This window comes from Podarcis tiliguerta (genome assembly GCF_965153285.1).
Source record: "Podarcis tiliguerta genome assembly, chromosome: 13".
Taxonomy (NCBI): domain Eukaryota; kingdom Metazoa; phylum Chordata; class Lepidosauria; order Squamata; family Lacertidae; genus Podarcis; species Podarcis tiliguerta.
Window position 1 is genome coordinate 14,807,175 of NC_139546.1, and position 26,989 is coordinate 14,834,163.

Consider the following 26,989-nt stretch of genomic DNA (forward strand, 5'->3'; position numbering starts at 1 on the left):
CTGAGCAGCGGGAGCTGTGGTTTAACCCACAGCACTACCCGCGCCCCTCTACATTACTATACAGGTATGTATATTCTTATTCTAATACACATACAATTGTCAATAACCTAATATATCCTCTGTAAACTCATTCCAAATATCATTGCATTTATCCAAAGTCTGCATCTATAAACTGTCTGTTCATATATTGCCGATGATGTCCTGTTGTCAAGCCACTAATTAAGGGGCATCGTATATCTGTTCTTCCAATTCATCAGTATCCCTCTCTTGGCTACCATTAGGGTGCACTACACATATAAATAAGTATCATATTTTAAGCAGTCATGGCTTCCCCTGAAAGAGTCCCGGGAACTGCAGTTTGTTACGGGTGCTGAGAGTTGCTAGGAGACCCCCAGTCCCCTCACAGAGCTACAATTCCCAGAGTTCCCTGGAAAGAAAGATTAACTGTTAAACCCATTTTGGGGGAAACCGTAACTGTTTAAAGTGCTTTAAATGATGATGCTTTAAATGTATAGTGCATATGGGGGCTCAATACTCTGCAAGCATCCCAGGGAAAAATGGGACACCCTATTTTTCCACGAGAGAACGGCGGCCATTTTGGTTGCTGTAACCTTGCGCAATTTCACAATGAAATCTCGCCCCCCCCCCCGAAAAAAGTGCCTTTTCAGGGCCACGATCCCAAAATGTGCATGGGAATCAGCGTGGGGAATATAACTTCTGCAAAGCAGAAAACATATCCCTCCCTCCCAGGGCCAGATTTAGGTTTGAAGAGGCCCTAAGCTACGGAAGGTAACAAGGCTCTTTATATGTCCAGCTGTCCTTTGTCAGCAACAAATTGTCGCTGTTTTTTGTGTTGAATATATGCTATATGGTAATTTCTGGACCTAATAGGTATCTAAAGCCATTGGCACATGTTGCCATGCAACCAGTCCATGCAGAATGCAGGCACCCTATATATAGAAATGAGCAAATCAGTGATTTTATCCCCCCCCCCAATTTTTTAAAAATAAATTTCCCACAGTTATAACAAATATGACATAGAAAAAAGAAAAGAATACACACAAAGAAAACACAATACAATGTTGAACAAAAACAAAAGCCAAAATGGGATCTTAAACACCTATCTCTTAAAGAAAAAAACCCAATTTCTCTTACATTGTTAATTGACCTCCTCAGATCCCTCCCTTTTGAATTTCATTATATCTGCAGGTAACAGCTCTCCAGTAACATTCTTAACTAAAATTAATTCCAGCAATTAACTACCTTATTCTCATTTCCTACTATTCTAAATCTAAGTTACTCACAATCGCATCCTCATTTAATCCTAGGCCTATTTGGTACTTTCAAATGACTTCTAATTATTTATATTACGTATTGATTTAAATAATCCTTAAATTTATCCCAATCTGCTTGATATTCCTCTTCTTTCTGGTCGCGGATCCTTCCAGTCAGGTCGGCTAGCGCCAAAAAGCCCAACATCTTCCAGTGATATTTTAGGGAGCAGGCGGGGCCCATTACCTACATCACAGGAATCGACACAACACAAAACACTGTTACTCTATGTAGGCTTTATTTTATTTGTTTTTTATCTTATACAGTGGTACCTCTAGATGCAAACGGGATCCGTTCTGGAGCCCTGTTCGGATCTAGAAGCAAACGTAACCAGCGACGGCACGTCAGCGCACGTGCGTGTTGCTTTTCGCCGCTTCTGCGCATGCGCGCGACATCATTTTGAGCGCCTGCGCATGTGGCAAAACCCGGAAGTAACGTGCTCCGTTACTTCTGGGTTGCCGCGGAGCGCAACTTGAACGCGCTCAACCTGAAGCACCTTCAACCCGAGGTATGACTGTATTTTCGAAATATACATCCAGTTTTTTTCCTTTAATTTTTTGGGGGCCCTAAGCTATACAGTGGTACCTCAGGTTACATACGCTTCAGGTTACAGATTCTGCTAACCCAGAAATACTGCTTCAGGTTAAGAACTTTGCTTCTGGATGAGAACAGAAATTGTGCTCCGGCGGCGCAGCGGCAGCAGCAGGAGGCCCCATTAGCTAAAGTGGTGTTTCAGGTTAAGAACAGTTTCAGGTTAAGAACGGACCTCCGGAACGAATTAAGTCCTTAACCCGAGGTACCACTGTAGTTTGTTTAGTTTATACGTAAATCCGGCATTGATTCTTCAGCATGATGCTGAAGAGGGTAGGCGCCAGAAGAGAGCGCACTCTGCACATGGTCAGGTGCGCCCTTCCCGCGCTTCCCTTCGACGTTCTCCTTCCTTCCCTGGACGCGAGGGCGAGTCCCAGGATCTCCGGGGCGCCTCTGGCGAGGTCTCCGCCCCGCACCCCATCCCACCCCGGGCGGCTCTTTGCCTCTCACCTACCCGCTGGGGGCGGGGCCGAGGGAGGGCGCGCCCCTCCCGCCCCGCCAGGTGCCCTTTTTAACGGGCTGCCGAGGCGCCCGGGCGCCGATTGCGCAGCGCCATGCCGAGCCCGGGAGACGGCGGAGGATCGCGACGCAGGAGCAGCGGCCGGCAACATGCGCCCGCCGGAGAAGCCTCTGCTGCTGCTGCCGCCGCCGCCGCCCCTGCGCGTCTCGGTCGCCGCGGCCGCTTGCTGCCTGCTGCTCCTGCAGGTGGACGCCTATTTCGGGTCAGCGGCGCTTCGCTCCCCCCCCCCCCTTTTGCGCGATCGGGCTTGCTCAGACTTTCCGCATGCAATTTCCCTGACATTTTCCCTTCCCCAATTTTTTGGTGAGATTTCCCTTCCCTTTTTTGCACTTACACTCCTTTTTTTGTCTGTAGTTTCTCTTTTTTGTTGTATAATTTTATATTATTATTTTCTGTTTTGCGTTTTGAAACATGCATTTAAACAACCTTAAAATATCAATGACTTATTCTCTTTCCGTGGCTCATTTTGCATACATAAATCCCTGCATATTTTTACATCAACTATACAATTATTAGTCTCTTTCCCTTTTTTTTTTTTTGTGTGCGATCCCGGCTCTTCTGTTTTGAAGTGCCTTCCATTCTTGTGCGCAAATTCTACCTTTTCCTTCTCGTTTTGCTTTCCGTTTCCTCCCTTAGCTTTCGACTTTTCTTCACTTCCCCGCCCTGCTTTTCAAAGTTCACGCGCTCCTCTTCTTCACTTTGCATCTTGTTTTTCTTCGGTTAGCCAATCTGCGGGGTTAATTTGCCTTGTGGATTACAGCTTCGCGACCTGGCTGCGATCCTAAACACACTTCAAGCCAGCCCCGCAGAATCCGGGATCCTGCTGCACACCAGCTGCTAGGTTGTTGCACATAGTTGAGACACTGGCTCGTGCACATGCGCTGGGGAAATGTGGGAGCATTGAAGGGTCCAGCCTCCTGGGTCCTGCATGTATTTTAGGGGTGTTGCAGAATGAGATTCTCCCCCCCCCCTCCTGCCGCTGTTTAGTGAGCTTGAGTTTCCGCTTGTAGCAGCAGATCTCTACCAGCAGAAATCTATTTCATCTGCAAAATGCATCGGAGCAGTTGATAGAAAAGTGATGTTGCTTTGCACAACAACAATTTGGGGGTGGGAAGAGATCTATCAGTGTAAATATTCAAGACTGGAGTTTTCAATGCAGGTGATGTTTTCGTGCATGTATGTGTGAATGTAACTGTTTTTGCACAGAGGTTGATATCCCGATCTTTCCTTTCTCCATTTTTGTCTGAATTTGAAACCGCTTGCATTCAACCTGGTGATCTTTAGGGTTTGTATGACTGACATACATATTCTGGAGTTCGCTTGTCTCTGTTTATTTCTTTTTTTTTAAAAAAAGAGCTTTATCCATAACTCTTGCTAGCTGAAGTATGGGTGAGTTTGTTCTGCTGTGCTTGGGGCGTAATATGCAGGTTGACCTGTGGGGGGGGGGAACAAATGTCTTCATTATATTCATCATAGAATTATGCAGTTGGAAGGGAACCACAAAGGTCATCCAGCCCAGCCCCCTGTAATTCAGGAATCTTTTGCCCAACGTGGGATTTGAACCCATGACCCTTAGATTAAGGGTCTCATTATTATTCTCTGTATGTAAACAGGAGCCCTATGGTCTTGTTTAAGAAGGGAAATGCCCCATTTCAAAGCAGTTCCATGCGTCATCTTGCAATCAATTGCATATTTTATGTCTCTTAATCCACAAAGAGTTCTTCACCTGCTTATCCTTCCCTGGTCTTTCCAGTAAACACAAGGATCACATGGAGGCTGTTTTACAACATCTGGGTTTGTACTGGAACGGGTGCAAAACTGAGGGATGGACATGTGTGTGCGTGCCTCTGTCTTGAAACGCAGTTGTGTGAAAATCTGGGTTTCTTAAGACTTGGATTTCAAGGGTGCATATTTGTGTGTTTGAAGTATCAAATGACTCTCCCGCTTTGGGGTGAAAAGCATGTGAGTTCCAGCTCTTGAAACGGAAAACTTATAGTCGCACACATATTTGACACTGAGCTCCACTTAACTTGGCAATACTGTCTTAAGAGTAACATCCATGGGATTGTGCTGTCAACATGCCAATATTCCGAGGCGATAAACAGTGTATATCGAACCCTTCTCGATGACAACGTGTGGGGTTCTTGTTTCGTTTCTCTCTTTTTGCTTTACATGCAAGTTTTGGATTCTCAAAACGCAAGCTTCCATTTTGCAAAACTAAGTTCTTAACTCTGCACTGGCAAATGCAAGTGTTGCTGTGTTTTGATAAAGAAAGAAATGGTCTCCACTGCGGGCTATTTTTTTTAATATAATGGTGGATCACAATATTATTTTTGCTGATCTTATTATTCTATATGTATTACCTTTCAGTTCTGAGGTTGCACCTCTGCTTGAAATGTTGTTTCTTCCTTTTTTTTATAATAATATTTATTAGAAATTTAATAGTTACAAAAAGAAAAAAAGAAAAAACAATAAAGAATTTAACAAACAGTACATCAAAGATAAAAAGGAAAACAAAAAAAACAATACATCAAAACAAGAAAAACAAAAACATTTTAAAAAAACACATCCAATTTCCATTTCTTTGCCTTTCATTTACTTGTTTCATCGACCTCCTCACACCTCCCTTTTTTGTATTCTAGTTCAATTTAGCTATTTCAGCAAATCCTTTCCATCTTTCTCAATCTTTTTTTGTTCTATAATTTGTCTAACACAATCTAACTTTAAATTTTCCACTTTAGCCCATTAACAATCAGTTTTTACTTAATTCTTTATAACATTTCTGCTAAAACCATGTAACTTCATTCCAGCATTCTTCTAACATTCATTAATTTTGCAGTACAGTGGTGCCTCGCAAGACAAAATTAATCCGTTCCGTGAGTCTCTTCGTCTAGCGGTTTTTTCGTCTTGCGAAGCAACCCTATTAGCGGATTAGCGCTATTAGCGGTTTAGCGGCTATTAGCGGCTATTAAAGGCTTAAGGGATTAGCAGTTTAGCTGCTAAAAGGCTATTTGCAGCTTAGCGCCTTAGAAAAAGGGGGTGGGGAGCGAAAAAACCCCTCAAGAATCGCAAGACATTTTCGTCTTGCGAAGCAAGCCCATAGAGAAATTCGTCCTGCAAAGCACCTCTGAAAACGGAAAACCCTTTCGTCTAGCGGGTTTTCCGTCTTGCGAGGCATTTGTCTTGCGGGGCACCACTGTATTTCTGTAAATATACTTTAAATTTTTTCCAATCTTCTTCCACCGACTCTTCTCCGAAATGTTGTTTCTTCCATTGCGAAAAAGATATCAAGCTTCCCCTTTTGCAGTCTGAATTTTGAACAGTCAACTTCTACATCAGGTTAGATTAGTACATCAGTTCTTCCCCTCTCCCCCAAACAGAACGAGGGAGCTCTGGAAATAACACCAAATATAATTAGAATAGTCTCATTCTTCATTTGTAAGAAGGCCTTAAAAATGATTCAAATAGACACATGCTGTGTGAGCCATTCATTGGGGCTGGCTTCTGTGTTACGCCTGGATAAGTGCAGCCTTAGGGGAAATACTGAATCTAAGACTGCAACCCTATGCACACTTTAAATACCGTATTTTTTGCTCTATAAGACTCACTTTTTCCCTCCTAAAAAGTAAGGGGAAATGTGTGTGCATCTTATGGAGTGAATGCAGGCTGTGCAGCTATCCCAGAAGCCAGAACAGCAAGAGGGATTGCTGCTTTCACTGCACAGCGATCCCTCTTGCTGTTCTGGCTTCTGAGATTCAGAATATTTTTTTTTATTGTTTTCCTCCTCCAAAAACTAGGTGCGTCTTGTGGTCTGATGCGTCTTATAGAGCGAAAAATACGATAATACTCATTGCTTCTTATTTCTGTGAGTAAATATACAAAATTCTGAGTTTCAAACTTGGCACCCCTGGGGCTGAACCAGAAAAAACAACAACTTGTCAATCAGATTTCTGAGAAAGATGTACTGTACAAAGTTGGGAAAACACTAAGAATGTGAAATCTTGAATTTCAAAAGTTCAAAATTTTGAGGTGGATTCCATATGCATGTACAAGGGTCATCTGCATTCCTTATACAGTGGTACCTCGGGTTACATACGCTTCAGGTTACAGACGCGTCAGGTTATAGACTCTGCTAGCCCAGAAATAGTACCTCGGATTAAGAACTTTTCTTCAGGATGAGAACAGAAATTGTGCTCCGGCGGCAGCAGGAGGCCCCATTAGCTAAAGTGGTGTTTCAGGTTAAGAACAGTTTCAGGTTAAGAATGGACCTCTGGAACGAAATAAGTTCTTAACCTGAGGTACCACTGTACAAAGGGACGCGGGTGGCGCTGTGGGTTAAACCACAGAGCCTAGGACTTGCCGATCAGAAGGTTGGCGGTTCGAATCCCCACAACGGGGTGAGCTCCCATTGTTCGGTCCCTGCTCCTGCCAACCTAGCAGTTCGAAAGCACGTCAAAAGTGCGGGTTTCCCGGCGGGAAGGTAAACTGCGTTTCTGTGCGCTGCTCTGGTTCGCCAGAAGCAGCTTAGTCATGCTGGCCACATGACCCGGAAGCTGTACGCCGGCTCCCTTGGCCAATAAAGCGAGATGAGCGCTGCAACCCCAGATTCGTCCACAACTGGGCGAATGGTCAGGGGTCCCTTTACCTTTTTACCTTACCACTGTACAAGGAACTTGTTTTGGCTGTGGGAAGTGATAAGAGTGCTCCTGAGTTTGTGCAAAGTGCCTTTTCCTCACAGGCGAGTGGCTCCACTCTGCCTCCACATACCGAGGATTCTTCAGGAGAAAGGTTTTGTGATTCCTGGGCAAGCTTGAGCATCTGAACTTTTTGCAAGCATGTGGTACCGTAAGATGCACCCCAGAGTGAAAAGCAAGCTTGGAAACAAGTTGCAAAGTTCCACGGGTACAACTGAATAACCCTCATCCTTAGATGCACAGTGAGGGTGGGTCGCGATATGCACTTTCTTAATCAGAAGCCCAGGAATATAGCTGGCCATCCATTTTAAGACCAAATGGATGAAATACTTCTGTTTGGGTGCTTTTCGCATCCTGTGTTTTCTTATCCTGCGAGCAGCACATGCCAGGAATTTATTATAGCCTACTTCAGTGTAAGGGACACGGGTGGCGGTGTGGGTTAAACCACAGAGCCTAGGACTTGGCGATCAGAAGGTCGGCGGTTCGAATCCCTGCCATGGGGTGAGCTCCCATGGCTCCCATTTCAACCTAGCAGTTTGAAAGTATGTCAAAGATAATAAATAGGTATCGCTCCTGCGGGAAGGTAAACGGTGTTTCCATGCGCTGCTCTGGTTCGCCAGAAGTGGCTTAGTCATGCTGGCCACATGACCAGCCATACGCCGGCTCCCTCAGCCATTAAAGAGAGATGAGCGCCGCAACCCCAGAGTCAGTCACGACTGGACCTAACGGTCAGGGGTCCCTTTACCTTTACCTTACTTCAGTGTAGAGTCATAGACTGGGAAACAGAGATATACTGTATAACATTCTTTTTAAAAAGAAAAAGGCGGAAAACGAATGCTCTCAAGCTGATCCTTACAAAGGCAGGCCCAAACTATTGGTGTAGGGTGTAAGATAGACGCCCCCCCCCCCCCCCCGTGAGTTGGCAAGTCCCTAATTTCAAATCATAAATCCAATACAGTGGAACCTCAGTTTTCGAACGTAATCCATTCCAGAAGACCGTTTGGCTTCTGAAAAGTTTGAAAACCGAGGATGAATGGGCTGGTCGCAAAGTTAATGGGGGGGATGGGCGGAGAAGAAAACTCCCCGGAGGCCGTTCAACTTCCAAAAAAACATTTGAAAACAGAAGCAATTCTGGGTTTTCGGCGTTCAGGTTCCAAATTGTTTGGCTTCCGAGATGCTCGAAAACCGAGGTTCCACTGCAATTAATCGCCTAAGCCCCCCTAAGTTCAAGACCTGTGCTCTTCCAATATGGGACAATTAATACTAGCCTGCCATTTAAAAGGGCTGTTGTGCGAAATACTTGATAAGTGCTAAATGTTAGGTTTCATAGTGCCTGTTCAGCAGAGGGAGCCTCATAACCAGGCCTTTTTTTTTCAGCTGGAACTAAGTTTCGGCACCTCTCAGGTGGGTGCCATTGCCATTTTAAGAGGACATAAACATGTAGGGCCAAGGAGGAGCCTTTTCCGCATCTGAAGTTTTGTTGTGTAGTCGTGCCCGACTCTTTGTGACCCCATGGACCAGAGCATGCCAGGCACTCCTGTCTTCCACTGCCTCCCGCAGTTTGGCCATGTTTGTAGCTTCGAGAACACTATCCAACCATCTCGTCCTCTGTCGTCCCCTTCTCCTTGTGCCCTCCATCTTTCCCAACATCAGGGTCTTTTCCAGGGAGTCTTCTCTTCTCATGAGGTGGCCAAAGTATTGGAGCCTCAGCTTCAGGATCTGTCCTTCCAGTGAGCACTCAGGGCTGATTTCCTTCAGAATGGAGAGGTTTGATCTTCTTGCAGTCCATGGGACTCTCAAGAGTCTCCTCCAGCACCATAATTCAAAGGCATCCATTCTTCGGCGATCAGCCTTCTTTATGGTCCAGCTCTTAGTGCTGGGTTAAGTGATGCACAAGAATCACAATGGTTTGTAGATGAGGATGTGTTGTAGTAAGTATTGGGTCAGACCTAGCGCTTTTGAGTTGTGCCTGAAAGCCAACAGAGCCATCATAAACGCTGTTAACACAAGTACAAATTGCTCCTAGCATAATGAACCTTTGGCTAATTAAGCCGTCTTTTAAACTATGTGTGTGGGGTAGTGGTTATTGTTTCTGTTTGTTATTATGCTATAGAATTTTGTGTTTTTATATTTAAACTGATCTTCGGATGAAGGGCGGTATAAAAAAGAAATAAAAGAAACACTGGCCTGGCCCCCATCAAACCAGAATTTTTGCAGATAAAACAGCCTTTTGATGGCCTGGAGAAAAGTGATAGCGCTTGCTCTCTCGTTACACAAATTGAATTGCTGCTTAAAGACACAAGAGAGGAGAGAGGCTGGTGAAAAAAGCAGGCAGCTTTCTCCTGACAACTCGCCTCCTTTTTAAGCTCAGAGGTTGAGTTCTATCCATAGCTGAGATAGAAGAGGCTTTGCTCAACTTGATGAAACCTGCTTCTTTTGCATTTAAAGGTACCGCACAACTGTAGAAGTGCCTGGGCATCATTTCCCTGGACTTAGTACAGATTTGTAAACCTAGGTCCCATCCCGTCCCCCCAAAAACTCCTTGTATGTATGTTTTGGAAGACTGGAGGATTCGCAGTCAATCCTTTTGTTTAAACCTATTTTCCTGGCTGCCCAAGTTCATATTTACAACCACACGTTGCAGCATACTCACTAATACCAGGCTCTTTAGGCACTGGGTGGTACGTAACTTCGTTTTACTCATAGCAGAACCATTGAAATCGTTGCACTAGACCAGTGTTTCCCAAACTTGGGTCTCCAGCTTCTTTTGGACTACAACTCCCATCATCCCTAGCTAGCAAGACCAGTTGTCAGGCATGATGGGAATTGTAGTCCAAAAGCAGCTGGAGTCCCAAGTTTGGGAAACAGTGGACTAGTCCAACGACTAGACTAAAACTTGTTGAATACCACCCATTGCTCCTTACTCCTGAGCTCTCTTGTCCGTGTTTACCTGTTCTCTGTGGAAACTAGTGGCCTGAGATTTTTACTTTGCAGCGGGTTGGGCTGGATGACCCTCGGGGTCCCTTCGAACTCTACAATTCCATGATTCTATAATTTACTCACCTGTGAATCCTATCAACAATGCTGGCTCTCAGTGTCCTCAGTTGTCCTCGTGTCTATGATTGCCAGTGAAGACTGGAATTCTGGGACTGGCAGTTCTTGAGAGCACATGCCACTTAGATTGGCATGTTGTTGTTTTTTCCTCTTTGAAGCATCAAGTCCCATCAGTCTTTGCCAGCATGGCACCCTCTAGTTGTACTGGATCACAACTCCTATCAGTTCCAGTTAGCATGGCGGTGCTCATGTTGTTGGCATCCATCTGTCTTGAGAGACAATGGCGTGTGCCTCCGGGGATGATGTCAAACCGGAGAAATGTGTCAAAACAGGAGGGTTTCTCAAGAAGCTGCAGAGTATCTCTGGATTGTGGCGAATCTCAAGCACCAGCAATGAAAGTGTGCTCTGGAGTTTGCGCTAAGTTTTAGACTCTGCCTGCGCGTTGGCATCGTGTTGCGTTTTTTCAGAGTCTGGATGCTTCTCTTCCCAGATTTGACAGACTCTGCTCAATACTGTTGGAGCACCTGCTTTGTTTGGTTTTTTAATTTTTGTGGGGTGGGGAGGGCGGCCCTAGCAGGGTCAGAAGCCACTTTTAATTGCAAGGAAATTCCTGGAATGGACAGGATACCAAATGGGATTTTTCTCCTTTCAGGAAGTGTACACACACAAACACACACTCCTCGGGACTTCTACTAAGCAAGAAGAGGCAATATTCCCTTTTCCTTCCAGCTATCATTTCCTTAACACAAAACAAATATTGGTTATTGCCTTAGCTGCCTTATTGCCTTTGGTTGTTTAAGCAACTTAAGGGAGCAGCAGCCTTGCGACAGCTGCCTGCCTTTAATTCTCGGAACATTTCACCCAGCTGTTTGTCAGAAACGGTGCGTTAGTCTTCAGACTGTCGTTTTTGGGTGGAACTCTTATTAGGGGTTTCTCAGCCACAACAGGAAACTGAGTAACGGCAGGTGATCTTCCGTGAACTTAGAATCATAGAATCATAGGGTTGGAAGAGACCACAAGGGCCATCGAGTCCAACCCCCTGCCAAGCAGGAAACACCATCAGAGCACTCCTGACATATGGTTGTCAAGCCTCTGCTTAAAGACCTCCAAAGAAGGAGACTCCACCACACTCCTTGGCAGCAAATTCCACTGTCGAACAGCTCTTACTGTCAGGAAGTTCTTCCTAATGTTTAGGTGGAATCTTCTTTCTTGTAGTTTGGATCCATTGCTCCGTGTCCGCTTCTCTGGAGCAGCAGAAAACAACCTTTCTCCCTCCTCTATATGACATCCTTTTATATATTTGAACATGGCTATCATATCACCCCTTAACCTCCTCTTCTCCAGGCTAAACATGCCCAGCTCCCTTAGCCGTTCCTCATAAGGCATCGTTTCCAGGCCTTTGACCATTTTGGTTGCCCTCCTTGTCCATTCTTCTCCTGCAATGCTCAGATGCAGGAAGTTCTGGGCACCTGTGTTGCGTTCTCAGTACCAGAAGAGTGATGAGGATGCCTTTTAATCCTGACCAGCACTCTTGTCTGTCTGACTTGCTGAGCTTGCAAAGTAGGTAAAGGTAAAGGGACCCTGACTATTAAGTCCAGTTGCGGACGACTCTGGGGTTGCGGCGCTCATCTCTCTTTACTGACTGAGGGAGCCGGCATTTGTCCACAGTCCATGTGGCCAGCATGACTAAGCCGCTTCTGGTGAACCAGAGCAGTGCACAGAAATGCTGTTTACCTTCCCGCTGGAGCGGTACCTATTTATCTACTTGCACTTTGACGTGCTTTCAAACTGCTAGGTTGGCAGGAGCTGGGACCGAGCAACGGGAGCTCACCCTGTCGTGGGGATTTGAACTGCTGACCTTCTGATCGGCAAGCCCTAGGCTCTGTGGTTTAGACCAGATCTTGATATTCCCATCATGCGCTGGCAGTGCGGAGGCCTTGGAGCATCAACAGGCTCTGGCATTTTAGCCATTATTGTGGGTGGCAGTCACCAATGGCGTTCATGGGGCAGGAACGAAATAATGGAGTTGGCACCTTGCCGGACAGCTCTGCTTCTCTGTTGTTGTTTATTAAATTTGTATACCGCCCTATAGCAGCGTTTATAACGTAAAGTCATAATATAAAAACACAAAATACTTAATAAAAACAAAAGCAACCCAATAACCCTCTCTCCCCAACAGGGTTATAGGCAACAGTAGTCAGGCTTTCCCGCCAGCCAAAGCTGATGGAAGGCACTCTGTGCCATTGAGGCCACCTGAGTCTCAGGTAACAGCAAAGGATCCAGGAACAACCCCAAGCTACTACTACCTTCCCATCAAAGAGCCTTTATGCTCGCGGGATTAAATGCCTTCCCGTCTACAGTGACCAAAGGTAGATTCTCACATGCTCCATATCAAGCCCGTCTTGTGTGCCTGCAACCACGGAGTACCAGATTCAATGGACCACATTATCTTTGATTGCTCTCTACACAGTAGACCTCGCCAACTGATGCTGAGCAAAAGGTAGGGCCTATAACTCAGAGAAGTCGTCAAATGAGGTTTCTCCTGGCAGATCAGGACAAAGATATTACTGTTTTGGTAGCTTCCTTTTTAGCCACAATTGTACCCAAAAGGGTTCCCAACGAACTATCCTTTTGGGGAACAGACAGAGCAAAGCAGAATGTCTAAGTGCACACGATCACAGTGTGACCTTATGACCCTCAACAGATTCACCCTTGTCCTTCAATTGTCCCAGTGACCTGAAATGTTTATACTACATTGGCTCCCAGTATGTTTCCAAGCACAATTCAAAGTGTTCGTGCTGACTTTGAAAGCCCTAAATGGCCTCAGTCCAGTATACCTGAAGGAGTAGCTCCACCCCCATCGTTCTGCCCGGACACTGAGGTCCAGCGCCGAGGGCCTTCTGGCAGTTCCCTCGCTGCAAGACGTGAAGTTACAGGGAACCAGGAAGAGGGCCTTGTCAGTAGTGGCACCCGCCCTGTGGAACGCCCTCCCACCAGATGTCAAAGAGAACAACAACTACCAGACTTTTAGAAGACATCTGAAGGCAGCCCTGTTTAGGGAAGCTTTTAATGTTTGATGCATTACTGTCTTTTAATATTTTGTTGGGAGCCGTCCAGAGTGGCTGCGGAAGCCCAGCCAGATGGGCGGGGTATGTTTGTGTGTGTGTGTGTGTGTGTGTGTGTGTGTATATATATATATTATACAGTGGTACCTCGGGTTAAGTACGCAAAGTTCTTAACCTGAAGCACTATTTCTGGGTTAGTGGAGTCTGTAACCTGAAGTGTATGTACCTGAAGTGTATGTAACCTGAAGTACCACTGTACTGTGGTGCCAATAAAGGTATTTGATTAGATAACCCAAAGCTATGAACCCGCTCCTTCAGAGGAAGTGTAACCCCATCAAGAGCAGGCAGCCTCCCAGCGATCCAGTCTAGGGTACCACCCACAAACGGTGCTTCAGTCTTATCTGGATTGGGTTTCAATTGGTTGGCTCTCATCATTATCGAGGCAAGACACCGGTCCAGCTCTTCCACTGCCTCACCTGCAGATGTAAAAGAGACAAAGAGATGAGTGACCGGGAAGGATGTCTGGATGCCTTGTTCCAGGGTCCTTGGAGTCCACTAAGCGTGTAGAAACAACTGTCTTATTTTGGGGTGGCGCCTGTTTTACTTCCTTAACTGATAGAAACCTGGGAGTGAGATGGATGGAGTTGCAGGGAAAAGGACTGCAGCTGTATCAGGGTGCCACCCTGACTTAGGGCTTACATCTCCATGAAATTGCTACCATCTTGATTTGGTAGTTTGGAAATTTACTCGTTTAATGATTAACCGCCGCCGCCCACCGGCCGGAAGAAGAGTTCTGGAGAGCGGAGACGGTAGGAGCATTCCACTGCCGGGGTTGTGGAGGGAGGGCAAGCGATAAGTATCTCTCTGTTGGCTTGTTCTCCTAGTGCTGGAGGCCTTTTGGCTGCATGATGGCAAAGGCATGCTTGATAGATCACAGGTTCTATCGCACAGCATCTTCAAGGGACAAGCTGTGTTGTGTCGGGTCCAGCTTTGGGAATTGGCTTTTTGCATCGCAAAAGAAGCAGCCGACCACCAGTTACCCTACTAAAGGGAACATCGGGAGAGAAATATAAAGGGATCATGCTTTTCCTGCTTGCCAAGACAAACCCAGGGGAAAATTAATTGTGAAAAGGGGGGAATATGGTTCATGATCTTGATTGCATCAGAGATTCTGTGTCCAGGGCAGCTGTCTACCAGCTCCATCTGGTTCGCAGGCTGAGACCCTACCTGCCCGCAGACTGTCTCACCAGAGTGGTTCATGCTGTAGTTATCTCCCACTTGGACTACTGAAATGCGCTCTATGTGGGGCTGCCTTTGAAGGTGACGCGGAAACTGCAATAAATCCAGAATGCGGCAGCTAGACTGGTGATTGGGAGCGGCTGCCGAGACCATATAACACCAGTCCTGAGAGAGCTGCTTTGGCTCCTAGTACATTTCCGGGCACAATTCAAAGTGTTGCTGCTAAAGCCCTAAACGGCCTCGGCCCAGTATACCTGAAGGAGCGCCTCCACCTCCATCATTGAGCCCGGACACTGAGGTCCAGCTCCAAGGGCCTTCTGGCCGTTCCCTCACTGCGAGAAGTGAGGGTGCAGGGAACCAGGTAGAGGGCCTTCTCGGTAGTGGCACCCACCCTCATCAGATGTCAAGGAAATAAACAACTATCTGACTTTTAAAGGACATCTGAAGGCAGCCCTCCTGCCAGATATCAAACAGAAGAACAACTACTAGACTTTTAGAAGACATCTGAAGGCAGCCCTGTTTAGGGAAGCTTTTAATGTTTAACAGACCACTGTATTTTAATACTTAGTTGGAAGCCGCCCAGAGTGGCTGGGGAAACCCAGCCAGATGGGCGGGGTATAAATAATAAATTATGATGATGATGCAGGGGGCTTGTGCGTTTCAACCATTCCCCCCACCCTCACATGTTTTTCAATCCCTGCTCCCAAGCTGCTTTCCCACTTATGGGAATAAAATATGGGAACTGTCTTTTGCAGATGGCAAAGCAGCTTTGCTGGGGGTCAGGGTGGGTGGGATTTTAATTGCAAAAAATAGCCTGTAGTGAAAAGGAACAAATTTTGCAGACCTGAAGGCTATGCGTTTCATTTTAGACTCTTGAAATTTATTTATAGGGCCGGTCGTACATCTTTTTATTCATAGCTTGGCTCAGGGTTTTGCTGCTGATCACAGTTGTTATTGTTCTGGCTGTATGTTGGTGTTGTTCTCTTTAATGGGTGAGAACGATGAGATTGGTGACAGCGCAGGTTTAAGATTAAGCAAAGCCTTGGGGTTGAGGGAAGGAGCGGCTGGCAGATGTGTGTTCACTTTATTGGGTGAGCTGTTGCAATAATTTCCATTGTTGGTGTTAAAGGAGTGGTGTCCTGCGTGAGTAATTGATATTTCCTCCCTAACTTTTCAGTCTCGTTGGCCAAATACTTTCTTCCTCTCAACTAGGACAATGTAAAACTTGTGCAGTCACAGATACCTGGTTCGGATTCAAATGACACTTGTCGGTGATGTTCAATATTAACAAGCAGCGAAGGCTGGGAAGATACCAAGAAGGCCAATTTATTATATATATCACTCACGACGTGTCCCAGACTCCCCAAGGAAGCTAACAACAGGATACAAGCTATTCATAACACCAATTAAATATCAAGCACAGCAGCCAGTAAAATTACGAGGAAAAACAACCAAAGGAGGAAAGGGGCAGCAAAAAAGCCAACTGGCAATGAGGCCAAAGGCCTGACAAAACCGGTAGTGTGATGCCAAAGAGTAGGAACAACATCTTGTGGCAAGGAGTTCCATAGGTGAGGCCGTGGGGAAAAGGTGCTTTCTAACATTCCTGCCAATTACCAGAAAGGTGTAACAAGTATGCAGGAGAACTTCCACAGCTGGCCTTAGTGGAGGGGCTGGTTGTATTGGAGAAGAAAATTCTTTAGGTATCTTGGTCCCAAGCCATACAGGGATTTGAAGCTAACAAGCTTGTGTCTTTTAATATTTAACGCTGTACTGTTTTTAACACTTGATTGGGAGCCGCCCAGAGTGGCTGGGGAAACTCAGCCAGATGGGCGGGGTAGAAATAATAAACCAATATTATTATTATCTAGAAAACTTGTGGGATTGGTTCCTAAACCAAGCTGTGCTTAAAACCCTAGCAATTGTGTTTTGCTTGCAGAGGTTGGCAGCTTCCATCCATGTATACTGTGTTGACGTTGACCTGTCTTGATTTGACTTAAGACGTATGTGAGTCTAGCCATGCTCTGGGCTATCCTATCCAGAAAAGAGCTGCTATCAATCAATGTAGACAATACGTAGCTAGACTCTGTATAAGGTAACTTCCTATGTTCCTAGGTGTTTTGGGTCCCACCCATATTTTGTATGATATCATTAGGGATTCTTGGCCTGTAGATACATCTTCAACAAGCCATGTAGGTACCACCTCATGGGAGTCAGTTGGAGGGTTGCAATTTGGTTATATTTTTTCCTCCTCTAGCTCTTAACACTGAACATTTCCTTTAACTAGTTCTTCACAAGCCCTCAAGCTCAGCTTTTTATTTTTAAATCATATTTTAGGGTTGTTTTTTCCATATACAGTGGTGCCTCGCAAGACGAAATTAATTCGTTCTGCGAGTTTTTTCGTCTTGTGAATTTTTTGTCTTGCAAAGCACGGTTTCCCCTAGGAAATGCATTGACGGTTTCCCATAGGAATGCATTGACGGTTTTAAGAAAAAGGCGCAAGACGTTTTTGTCTTGCGAAGCAAGCCCATAGGGAAATTCGTCTTGCGAAGCAACTCAAAAAACAAAAAACTCGTCTTGCGAGTTTTTCGTCTTGCGAGGCATTCGTCTTGCGAGGTACCACTGTAGAAAGTGAATTTGTTACTCGACAATTACATTCCGATTCAAGAAAACTAGTGACTTCCCGCTTACGCAACATCGATGTTTATAACCTGAATTACATAAAATTGTCTTTTAAGGTTCCATCTTACCTAATTTCATCTTCTCAAGCACGCTTCTTAATATATTCTGCTATTTTCTTACACTTCAAACCCTGCTGTGGTCTTCATACATGGGAAATAACTTTTGATATAGACTAGAAAAGGTTTCCAGTCCTCTTTAAAAGGTTCTAAATTTGTATCTTTTATCAGCGCCGTCAATTTTGCCATCTCTGGATATTTCAAGATTTTCATCAAACATTCTTCCTTGGAAGGCGTTCTATCCTCCTTCCATTTCTCAGCATAGAGGATCCTTGCCGCTGTAGTCACTTACATAAATACCGTCAAGGCTTTCTTTTGGGATTTCATTCTGGATACTATTCAAGTCTTGCAATCATCATCATTAGTGCTTTTTTCTATAAAAATGTTTAGAGGTGCTCTCATTTTCCTACTCATATTGAAATACTGCCCCTCAATGAGGCCAAACTTAGATTCACAAAAATGCGCTGATAATAATAATAATAATAATAATAATAATAATAATACATTCTTCTGCATATTAGAGCCAGTGTGCATCTTGGGAGCACTGCACATATAACTACATAGAGAGTTTTCCTAGTTCATCTTGGCCTGCTGTAATTTTCAGTGGAATTGGTTCACACATTCCCTTGCCATTCGTCAAACGGATAACCACTCGATTTCTTACGTGCATGTGTGAACCAGACCTGTACACACCTGGGAGACATCCCAGGGACGGGTATATTATTGGTGGTTTGCCAATGTTAATCTGCAGCAGGGAAATAGCTGTTGCTGGTTCTACTCTGTTTAAGGCCATAACTTGTTTCTTCTATCCTTCAGCCTGACTGGGAAGGAAGCGCTAACTCAGTTTCCTCTGCTGGGGCCCTCGAACAACCCTGCCCACTGGAAGGCTCACTTGAAGCAATGCGACCTGCTCTGCTTATCCCGTAAGCAGAAAAGGCTTTGCCGCCGAGAGCCAGGCCTGGCCGAGACCCTTCGGGATGCCATCCGTCTCGGGGTTGTGGAGTGCCAGTATCAGTTCCGCAACGAGCGCTGGAATTGCAGTCTGGACGGACGGGCCGACCTTCTGAAACGAGGTATGAGTGCTTGCTTGTTGGTCAGCTTCCGAAAACTGGGAGAAAAATCTAGGCTTTCTCCATTTGGGTCTTCCCCCTTCTCACCCCCCAACACCATCATGGAAGAAAGAAAAGCAAACTAGGGTAGAGGTTCTAAGGTTTGCATTTCTGAACACTTTTACGGCCAGAGTTGATCAAGTGATAACGTAGAACCCCCTGTGAAAACCTTTGCCAGGCTTGTTCGCTGCTCTGAGCAACTAGGCTACCTGCTGCTGTTAAAAAACAGTTGCTTATTTATTGCATTTCTATCCTACTTTTTGCTCCAAGGATATAATAATAATAATAATAATAATAATAATAATAATGTGTGTGTGTGTAATTTATATCCCACCCATCTGGCTGGGTTTCCCCAGCCACTCCGAGCGGCTCCCAACAGAATATTAAAAATAGAATTAAACATTAAAAACTTCCCCAAACAGGGTTGCCTTCAGATGTCTTCTAAAAGTCAGATAGTTGTTTATTTCCTTGACATCTGATGGGAGGGCGTTCCACAGGGCGGGTGCTACTACCGAGAAGGCCCTCTGCCTGGTTCCTTGTAACCTTACTTCTCGCAGTGAGGGAACTGCCAGAAGGCCCTCGGAGCTGGACCTCAGTGTCTGGGCTGAACGATGGGGATGGAGACGCTCCTTCAGGTATACTGGGCCGAGGCCTTTTAGTGTGGCATGTATGGCTCTCCTGCTCCTCATGTAATCCTCACAGAAACCCTGCGAGGTACGTTAAGGTTAGGCTTGCCCAAGGTCGCACAGTGAGCTTTGTGGCCAAGCAGTGGGACGCGGGTGGGGCTGTGGGTAAAACCTCAGTGCCTAGGACTTGCCGATCGCATGGTCGGTGGTTCGAATCCCCGTGGCGGGGTGCGCTCCCGTCGTTCGGTCCCAGTGCCTGCCAACCTAGTAGTTCGAAAGCACCTCCGGGTGCAAGTAGATAAATAGGGACCGCTTACCAGCGGGAAGGTAATCGGCGTTCCGTGTGCTGCGCTGGCTCGCCAGAAGCAGCTTCGTCACGCTGGCCACGTGAACCGGAAGTATCTGCGGACAGCGCTGGCTCCTGGCCTATAGAGTGAGATGAGCACACAACCCTAGAGTCTGGCAAGACTGGCCCGTACGGGCAGGGGTACCTTTACCTTTACCTTAGGATTTGAACTCGGGTTTTCCAGTTCGTATTGGGACGCGGGTGGCGCTGTGGGTTAAACCACAGAGCCTAGGACTTGCCGACCAGAAGGTCGGCGGTTCGAATCCCCGTGACGGGGTGAGCTCCCGTTGCTCGGTCCCTGCTCCTGCCCACCTAGCATTTCGAAAGCACATCAAAGTGCAAGTAGATAAATAGGTACCGCTCCAGTGGGAAGGTAAACGGCGTTTCCGTGCGCTGCTCTGGTTCGCCAGAAGCCGCTTAGTCATGCTGGCCACATGACCCGGAAGCTGTACGCCAGCTCCCTTGGCCAATAAAGCGAGATGAGCGCCGCAACCTCAGAGTCGGACACGACTGGACCTAATGGTCAGGGGTCCCTTTACCCTTTACCTTTTTCCAGTTCGTAGTCAGATACCCGTGCCATTCTTCCACACTGGCTTTCCTACTCTTTCTTACTTCCTTTTCTCTGGGTTCCCTGGCTTCCTCAGGTTTCAAGGAAACGGCCTTCCTGTACGCGGTGTCCTCGGCAGCTCTGACCCATTCCCTTGCGCGGGCCTGCAGCGCTGGGCGCATGGAGCGCTGCACCTGCGACGACTCTCCGGACTTGGAGAACCGCAAGGCGTGGCAGTGGGGAGTGTGCGGAGACAACCTCAAGTACAGCACGAGGTTCCTGAAAAACTTCCTGGGCCAGAAGAAGGTGGGGAAAGACCTGCGCGCCAAGGTGGACATCCACAACACAAACGTGGGCATCAAGGTGAGGACAGAGGAATCTGTTGTAAACAAAAATGCCCTTTTCCCTTATGGGGTATCCAAGAGCCCCTATAGAGTCCTTACATAGGTTCCCCGTTGGTAGGAGAGAATAACAGAGGCCAACCAGAGAATATTGAGAAGCAAAGCAGCTAGTAAGCTTGATCTTTATTGATCTGTTGCAACAGGGTGCTCCCCTCACCCGCAGGAGAGAGGAGGAACCCCGAAAAATGGCGTGCAAGGCCTTATAAAGACTTTTGAAATTGCCACCCTGTAGATCAAGCCCACCCCCAGAAACATCATATATACATCACAGAAGGGGTGTAACCTAAGACCACCCCTCAGATACATCATACATACATCACAAAAAGGCGGTCTAAGCAGAAATTTGAATGTTGTTTATATCCTGTCTGGCAGGTTACTTGATTGGATTGCCTGGGTAGCCTGGCCAGTCTTTTGTAATGATAAATACTTAGTTCCTGGGCCAGGTCACAGGCTCACACCCTATTCAAACACAGATATACCCTTAAGACAGGATTTGTGAAGGAAAAGACAATGGGGGGGCTTTTCCATTTTCCTTTGACCTTGCAGAGAAAACATTTGGTCAGTTTGGGAATCAAAATGGTTCTTCCTGTGCTGATCTATGTATATGCTTGGTTGGTACACTTATGAACATTTAACATATATCTAAGACCTCAAAATTCCTATCACAAACCACACAATTTGCCTAGACAGAGAGAGGAGTAGCAAAAGCGGATTGTCCCTGGTTATCCCCAATCTCCAGCCTGCACCTCAAGAGCCAAGCTAGGCCCTGGGATGCCATATCTTTGTCCCTCCCTGAGAACTAATGTTCCATGCTGTGTGCCTTTTCACAGTTGCACGACGCAAGTGTGTATTAAGCAATGGGACACTAGAGCTTTTCTTTGGAGAGTCCCAACTCACTGCCTCAGAGGTGGGGAATCATTTTTCACGGTGAGGGCCATATTTACCACATGGGGAACCTTTCAAGGGACGCACGCTAGTGGTGGGCAGGGTCCAGAAAATGGGAAGCATGGGCTTTGTACAGTTAGGGTGTACATTAACGTCTAAGGTTTTATTTTGTTTTTATATCTTCTGGAAGCCACCCAGAGTGGCTAGGGCAACCCAGCCGGAGGGGGGAGGGTACAAACAATAAAATTACAGTGGTACCTTGGGTTAAGTACTTAATTCGTTCTGGAGGTCTGTTCTTAACCTGAAACTGTTCTTAACCTGAAGCACCACTTTAGCTAATGGGGCCTCCTGCCGCTGCTGCGCCGCCGGAGCACGATTTCTGTTCTTATCCTGAAGCAAAGTTCTTAACCTGAAGCACTATTTCTGGGTTAGCGGAGTGTGTAACCTGAAGCGTATGTAACCTGAAGTGTATGTAACCCAAGGTACCACTGTATTATTATAAAGAGAGAACACAAGAAATAAAGGTAATAACAAAAATGGAAAAAATAAAGAGGACTTCTGTTCAACTGTAACTAGATTTTTTAAAAAAACAAATACAGTCGTACCTTGGTTCTCAAACAGAATCCATTCTGGAAGTCCGTTCAACGTCTGAAAACATTCGAAAACCGAAGCACGGCTTCTGATTGGCTGCAAGAGCTTCCTACAGCCAATCAGAAGCCACGTCGGACGTTCAAAAAACGTTACTTCTTACTTCTGGGTTTGCGGAGTTTGGGAGCCAAAACGTTCGAGTCGCAAGGCTTTCGAGAACCGAGGTACGACTGCAAAAGAGTGCGCAACTGTTCAGTGGCCTCGGGATTTCCCCCCTTTATTCCCTCACGGTGTTTTGGCTTTCCACTCGCGACCCCAGCAAATGCCTGTCTTTCTCTCCCTCCCGCAGGCCGTGAAGAACGGCCTCAAGACCACGTGCAAATGCCACGGGGTTTCTGGCTCGTGCGCCGTGCGGACCTGCTGGAAGCAGCTGTCGCCTTTCCACGAGACGGGGAAGCTCCTCAAGCTCCGCTACGACGCCGCCGTCAAGGTCTTCAGCGCCACCAACGACGCGGTGGGCCAGTCGGAGCTGGCGAGCCCCCAGCCCCACAGCCACTTGCCCAAAGTCCCCGCCGGCCCACGCCCCACCGACCTGGTTTACATGGAGGACTCCCCCAGCTTCTGCCGGCCCAGCCGGTACTCGGTCGGCACAGCCGGGAGGACGTGCTCCCGGGAGGCCAACTGCGACAGCATGTGCTGCGGCCGGGGCTACAACATCCAGACGCGCATGGTGACTTTCTCTTGCCATTGCCAGGTGCAGTGGTGCTGCTACGTCGAATGCCAGCAGTGCATGCAGGAAGAAGTGGTTTATAGCTGCAAGCAGTGAGACGCGGGCGCTGGCAGATCTTGCGGGGAGACCGGCCTGCTCCTCCTCAGACCGCACGGAAGGCTGGCAGCTCGACTCGGTCCTCTCCTTTGCATCGGATATGGAAGTTAGCAAGGGGTGGGACTTGTAAGCTGCAGGAGTTCTGCAGCCCTGGATTTTACGGTTCTGTGGACCAGCAGCCGATCTCCAGGACTGCCTATGCTTTGGGAAGGCCGGCACCAAGAAAATAGTCAAGGACCTATTCTCGTAAGATATCTAAGGAGCTGCCTTGTGCTGTCCATCTAGCCTAGCTCAGTACTCTTGGCTGGGAGTGGTTGCCTGAGGTCTTGCGCAAGGGGTCTTCCCCAGCCAAATTTTCTAAACGGCAAATGACACTGAGCTGTGCAAAGCACGGACCAAGCTGCCAGAACTTCTCTAGAGCAAGCTCCAAGGGTCTGGTTTTAAGGCAGGGGTCTTGAGTCGCAGCTAGCCCAGGAAGATCTGTTTCGATGAGCTTCCAGGAGGGTGAATGGATGGGTTTTCCACGGCCACAACGCAGCATTTTCTTTGAACCATGTGCCTCTTTCTGGGTAGCGCTGCAGCCTTTAGTCGCAGCGCCAGCTTTGGCCGATGGCACCCTCAGGCAGCTGCGGCTGCCGCGCCAGCAGGGCCCACTGCTGATTTCTACCCCGATCCCCCTTTAGAGAAGCAGCTGAGTGCCTCCATTTAAAGCTCCCACAATGCCTGGCGTAACATCGCTTGAGGTCATTGTGATAAATCTAAACGGTTGCCCCTAGCCGGCCGGCGCTCGATTCAGACTTCTGTTGCTGCCAGGACTCATTTGAGAAGGTGCTTTGTCGTGCCCCAACAAAATTTGGACCTGACCCTGCGTGGCACCACACGACCTGCTCAAAGGGGAACTGGTATGTGCACCCCACTGGTAAGCATGGTCTCTGGTTCTGCCCTGCAGTGAATTTGGGGTGGCTTGTGGGGCCTCACACCTGAGAAGGCAGAGATGAGGTGCTGCGTTCTTAAGGGACCCGAGCACAAAGAGGAGGAGCAGAGAATTCAGGAAGTGCGAATGGACGAAGGCCAGCACCTGCCTCCATTTTGTTAGGCTTTGGAAGAGCTAAGATTTGGGGGAAGAAGAAGAAAACTCATAGCTTGAGTTTGCAAATAGAATCATCTATTGGGCAACGATGGGGGGCAAACCTAGGAATGTGGACACTATTTCCAGTGGAACTATTGTTGCGGGCGAGGATAGATGGACAGGTCCACTTGTTTTTATGTGAAACGAGCAAAGAGTTAAAGCGGCTAAGGACTGGGCAGCTTCCATGACAGGTCTGTCTGTAAGCCTGGGTCAAACATACTTGCTTTCTTTCATGTGATTTTCTTGGTGTGTGTGTGTGTTTTTAAAAAGAGTGTTTTATTGCATTGCTTAGATGCCGTTCATCATTCATTGCCCTCACAGCCCTTCGCCTCAGCTGCCCACAATACTGGTGTGTTTTTTTTGGTCACTTGGCTGTAGCGGCTTGTGTGATCTTCGTTAGTGTCATGATGCTAAACCTGACGTGATGTCGCAGCAACAAAGGAGTAAAATGGACCAAAAATCTAAAGTGACCCACTCAGTATCTGAAGGAGGGAGACAGTTTGATGCTGTTTTTACTTCAGCTTGATGCTGGGGGTTTTTTTTTGGCCTTCCCTGAGGCAGAAGTAATAACTACCCATAGAAAACAACAGAGAAATCTTTACTTTTAGTGTAGCTGCGGTTGGGCGGTAACGTTGCTGCTGAGGTAACTAAAAAGATGGGAGTTTTTGTTTTGTTTTGGTCTTATGTAACTTTTTTTTTAAAAGGTTCATGAATTTATATATATTTAAAATTATCCTTCCAATGCTAATAAAATCCATCATTGCTATCCCCATATCGTGGGGGGGGAATGGGGGCTGTGGCTAAGGGAGCCTGGCTTACACCACCCCTGCAAAGTATTAAAGTTTGATGGCCATATTGTGGGGGGGGGGGGGGGAGTGGGACAGGTGTATGGCAGCCTTTGTCAATCTGGTGTCCTCCTGGTGTTCTGCACTACAATTCCCATCAGTCCCTGCTTGCACACAGGCTGACCTGAGAGAGTAAGGTTCAGCCTCCCTGCTCTGCCACAAAACCTTAATGCCAGCCATTCCCCTTCAGTTAACTTTACCTCCCCTAGGATTGCTGTGAGAATAAAAGGAGAACTGTTGAACAAGAACGGGTTAAAAAAATTGTGATAGCTTGGATCTTGATGCTATGGAGGGAAATAATTTATCCCCTGCTTACTAAAAGTCCTACACAAACTCTTCTTGTCATATTCTCAGCTGGTCCCTTGCTGGGAATCATAGTTTCCCCCAGCACCCTTGACAAACTACAGTTCCCAGAATTCTTTGTGCTTTAAATGCATGGTGTTTATGCGGCCTGTCTGTGATGTAGAGGAAGTAGCGACACGTCAGCAGCACAGCTATGGGTGTTGTTGGCATCCATCTGTCTCGAGAGACAATGGAGTGTACCTCCAGGGGTGAAGTCAGACTGCTGTGTTAGCAGCACCAAAGTGACCTTCCTGGCTTGCGAGACTAGACAGTGTGTCTGGAGGTCCTGGGCTGCCCAGACGACAAGACCCCCTGTTGGCCTTGCTGATGTGGTCCAAAGGAAAGCAGAGCAATACATTTGGCACCAGCTTGGTTGCAGGAGTTGCCGGAAGGAGGCGTACAAGGCGCCATCCAACCATCTTAGGGACTCCACTTTAGATTTGTGTAGGGTTTACTCCTTAGCCTTTTCTTCTCCTGAAGATATCCCGCAAGGCAGCGGAGGTTTAGGACCAGAGTTTTCCTTCTTCTAGATGGGCTACCTTCCCAGGTTGACATGCCCCATCTGTCTTCCCTCTACATCACATGCAGAAACTGCCTTCTTGACCATTGGACCCACTATTGGTCAGGTCTGCTCGATCCACCGGAGCCTGTCTTCTCATGCAGGGGAAGACCCTGAGTCACAGAGGGGTTGAGACCCATTTGCTACCCTCACCCAATTTAGCCAGCCGGTCGAAGCTGTTCCCAGGATGTGGCCACTGTCACATGCTGACAGCTTCTAGGAGCCACAGGTGAGATCTGAGTGCAGGACCAATGTACTTAAAGATCAGCTGAAGGGATGGGGAACCTCAGGCCCAGGATCAAATAATAATAATAATAATAATAATAATAATAATAATAATAATAATAATTGTATGCCACCCATCTTACTGGGTTTCCCCAGCCACTCTGGGAGGATTCCAACAAATTATAAAAAACACAGTAAAACATCAAACATTAAAAACTTCCCTATACAACTACAGTGGTGCCTCGCAAGACGAAAAGAATCCGTTCTGCGAGTCTCTTCGTCTAGCGGTTTTTTCGTCTTGCGAAGCAACCCCATTAGCGGATTAGCGCTATTAGCGGTTTAGCGGCTATTAAAGGCTTAAGGGATTGGCGGATTAGCTGCTAAAAGGCTATTAGCAGCTTAGTGCCTTAGAAAAAGGGGGTGGGGAGCGGAAAAAAATCGCAGGAACTCGCAAGACATTTTCGTCTTGCGAAGCAAGCCCATAGGAAATTCGTTCTGCGAAGCACCTCCAAAACGGAAAACCCTTTCGTCTAGCGGGTTTTCCGTCTTGCGAGGCATTCGTCTTGCGGGGCACCACTGTATTCAGATATCTTCTCATCAATCCCTTTGAATCTCTATGGGTCATGGACCTCTCAAGCCACAACCCTCACCAGCCCTGCTTTGCACCCTTGGGTCTCCCATGTGTACTGAGCTATCTAGGGGACGTGGGTGGCGCTGTGGTCTAAACCACTGAGCCCCTTGGGCTTGCCGATCAGAAGGTTGGTGGTTCGAATCCCAGCGACGGGGTGAGCTCCCGTTGCTCTGTCCCAGCTGCTGCCAACCTAGCAGTTTGAAAGCACACCAGTGCAAGTAGATAAATAGGTACCACTGCGGCGGGAAGGTAAACAGAGTTTCCATGTGGTTTAGTCGTGCTGGCCACATGACCTGGAAAGCGGTCTGTGGACAAATGCCGGCTCCCTCGGCCTGAAGGCGAGATGAGCACCACAACCCCATAGTTGCCTTTGACTGGACTTAACCATCTAGGAGCAGGTCAGATTATTCCTTCTGTCTTCCACCCCAGCCATCGCTCCTAGCAGCCCTGTTTGTGACCAGGAATGGAAACCTTCCTTTCTTTACAACAAGGTTCTCTGGATTCTATGTTGGGGACCTCATTCTATGTTCCATGGGCCACTGGGGGTTTCACCTTCTCTTTTAACCAGCGTTCAACTGCTGCATTTCTCACCCATACTCTTGCATTTGCCAAAGTCGTCCTTCGGGCTCAAATCCCATTTGATGCAATGATAATCTCCACATGTTTGCCAGCTGGGCTCTAATTGGTCGTTATTCTCAAC

At 47.0% G+C, this 26,989-nt stretch overlaps 1 protein-coding gene and 1 long non-coding RNA gene across 2 annotated transcripts; one reads left to right on the forward strand and one right to left on the reverse strand.

Moving 5' to 3' along the window:
* Positions 1-914: 914 nt before the first annotated feature.
* On the reverse strand, positions 915-3,395 carry LOC310661703. The gene is made up of 2 exons (XR_014504082.1): positions 3,042-3,395; positions 915-1,518 (listed from the first exon to the last, which is right to left on the reverse strand). It is a non-coding gene; the product is annotated as an uncharacterized lncRNA (long non-coding RNA).
* Positions 2,403-24,771, forward strand: WNT9B (Wnt family member 9B). Its single transcript, XM_083407923.1, has 4 exons — positions 2,403-2,645; positions 18,047-18,303; positions 19,956-20,221; positions 22,082-24,771. The coding sequence occupies exons 1-4, from the start codon at positions 2,533-2,535 to the stop codon at positions 22,556-22,558; spliced, it is 1,113 nt and encodes a 370-aa protein (XP_083264049.1). The 5' UTR covers positions 2,403-2,532; the 3' UTR covers positions 22,559-24,771.
* Positions 24,772-26,989: the final 2,218 nt, after the last annotated feature.

Excerpts from the sequence above, each read along its gene's own strand:
- WNT9B (XM_083407923.1), top strand. The coding sequence starts at position 2,533 with ATGCGCCCGCCGGAGAAGCCTCTGCTGCTGCTGCCGCCGCCGCCGCCC. Across the intron at positions 2,646-18,046 it reads CAGGTGGACGCCTATTTCGG|CCTGACTGGGAAGGAAGCGC; the intron begins GTCAGCGGCGCT and ends TCTATCCTTCAG. Across the intron at positions 20,222-22,081 it reads ACACAAACGTGGGCATCAAG|GCCGTGAAGAACGGCCTCAA; the intron begins GTGAGGACAGAG and ends TCCCTCCCGCAG.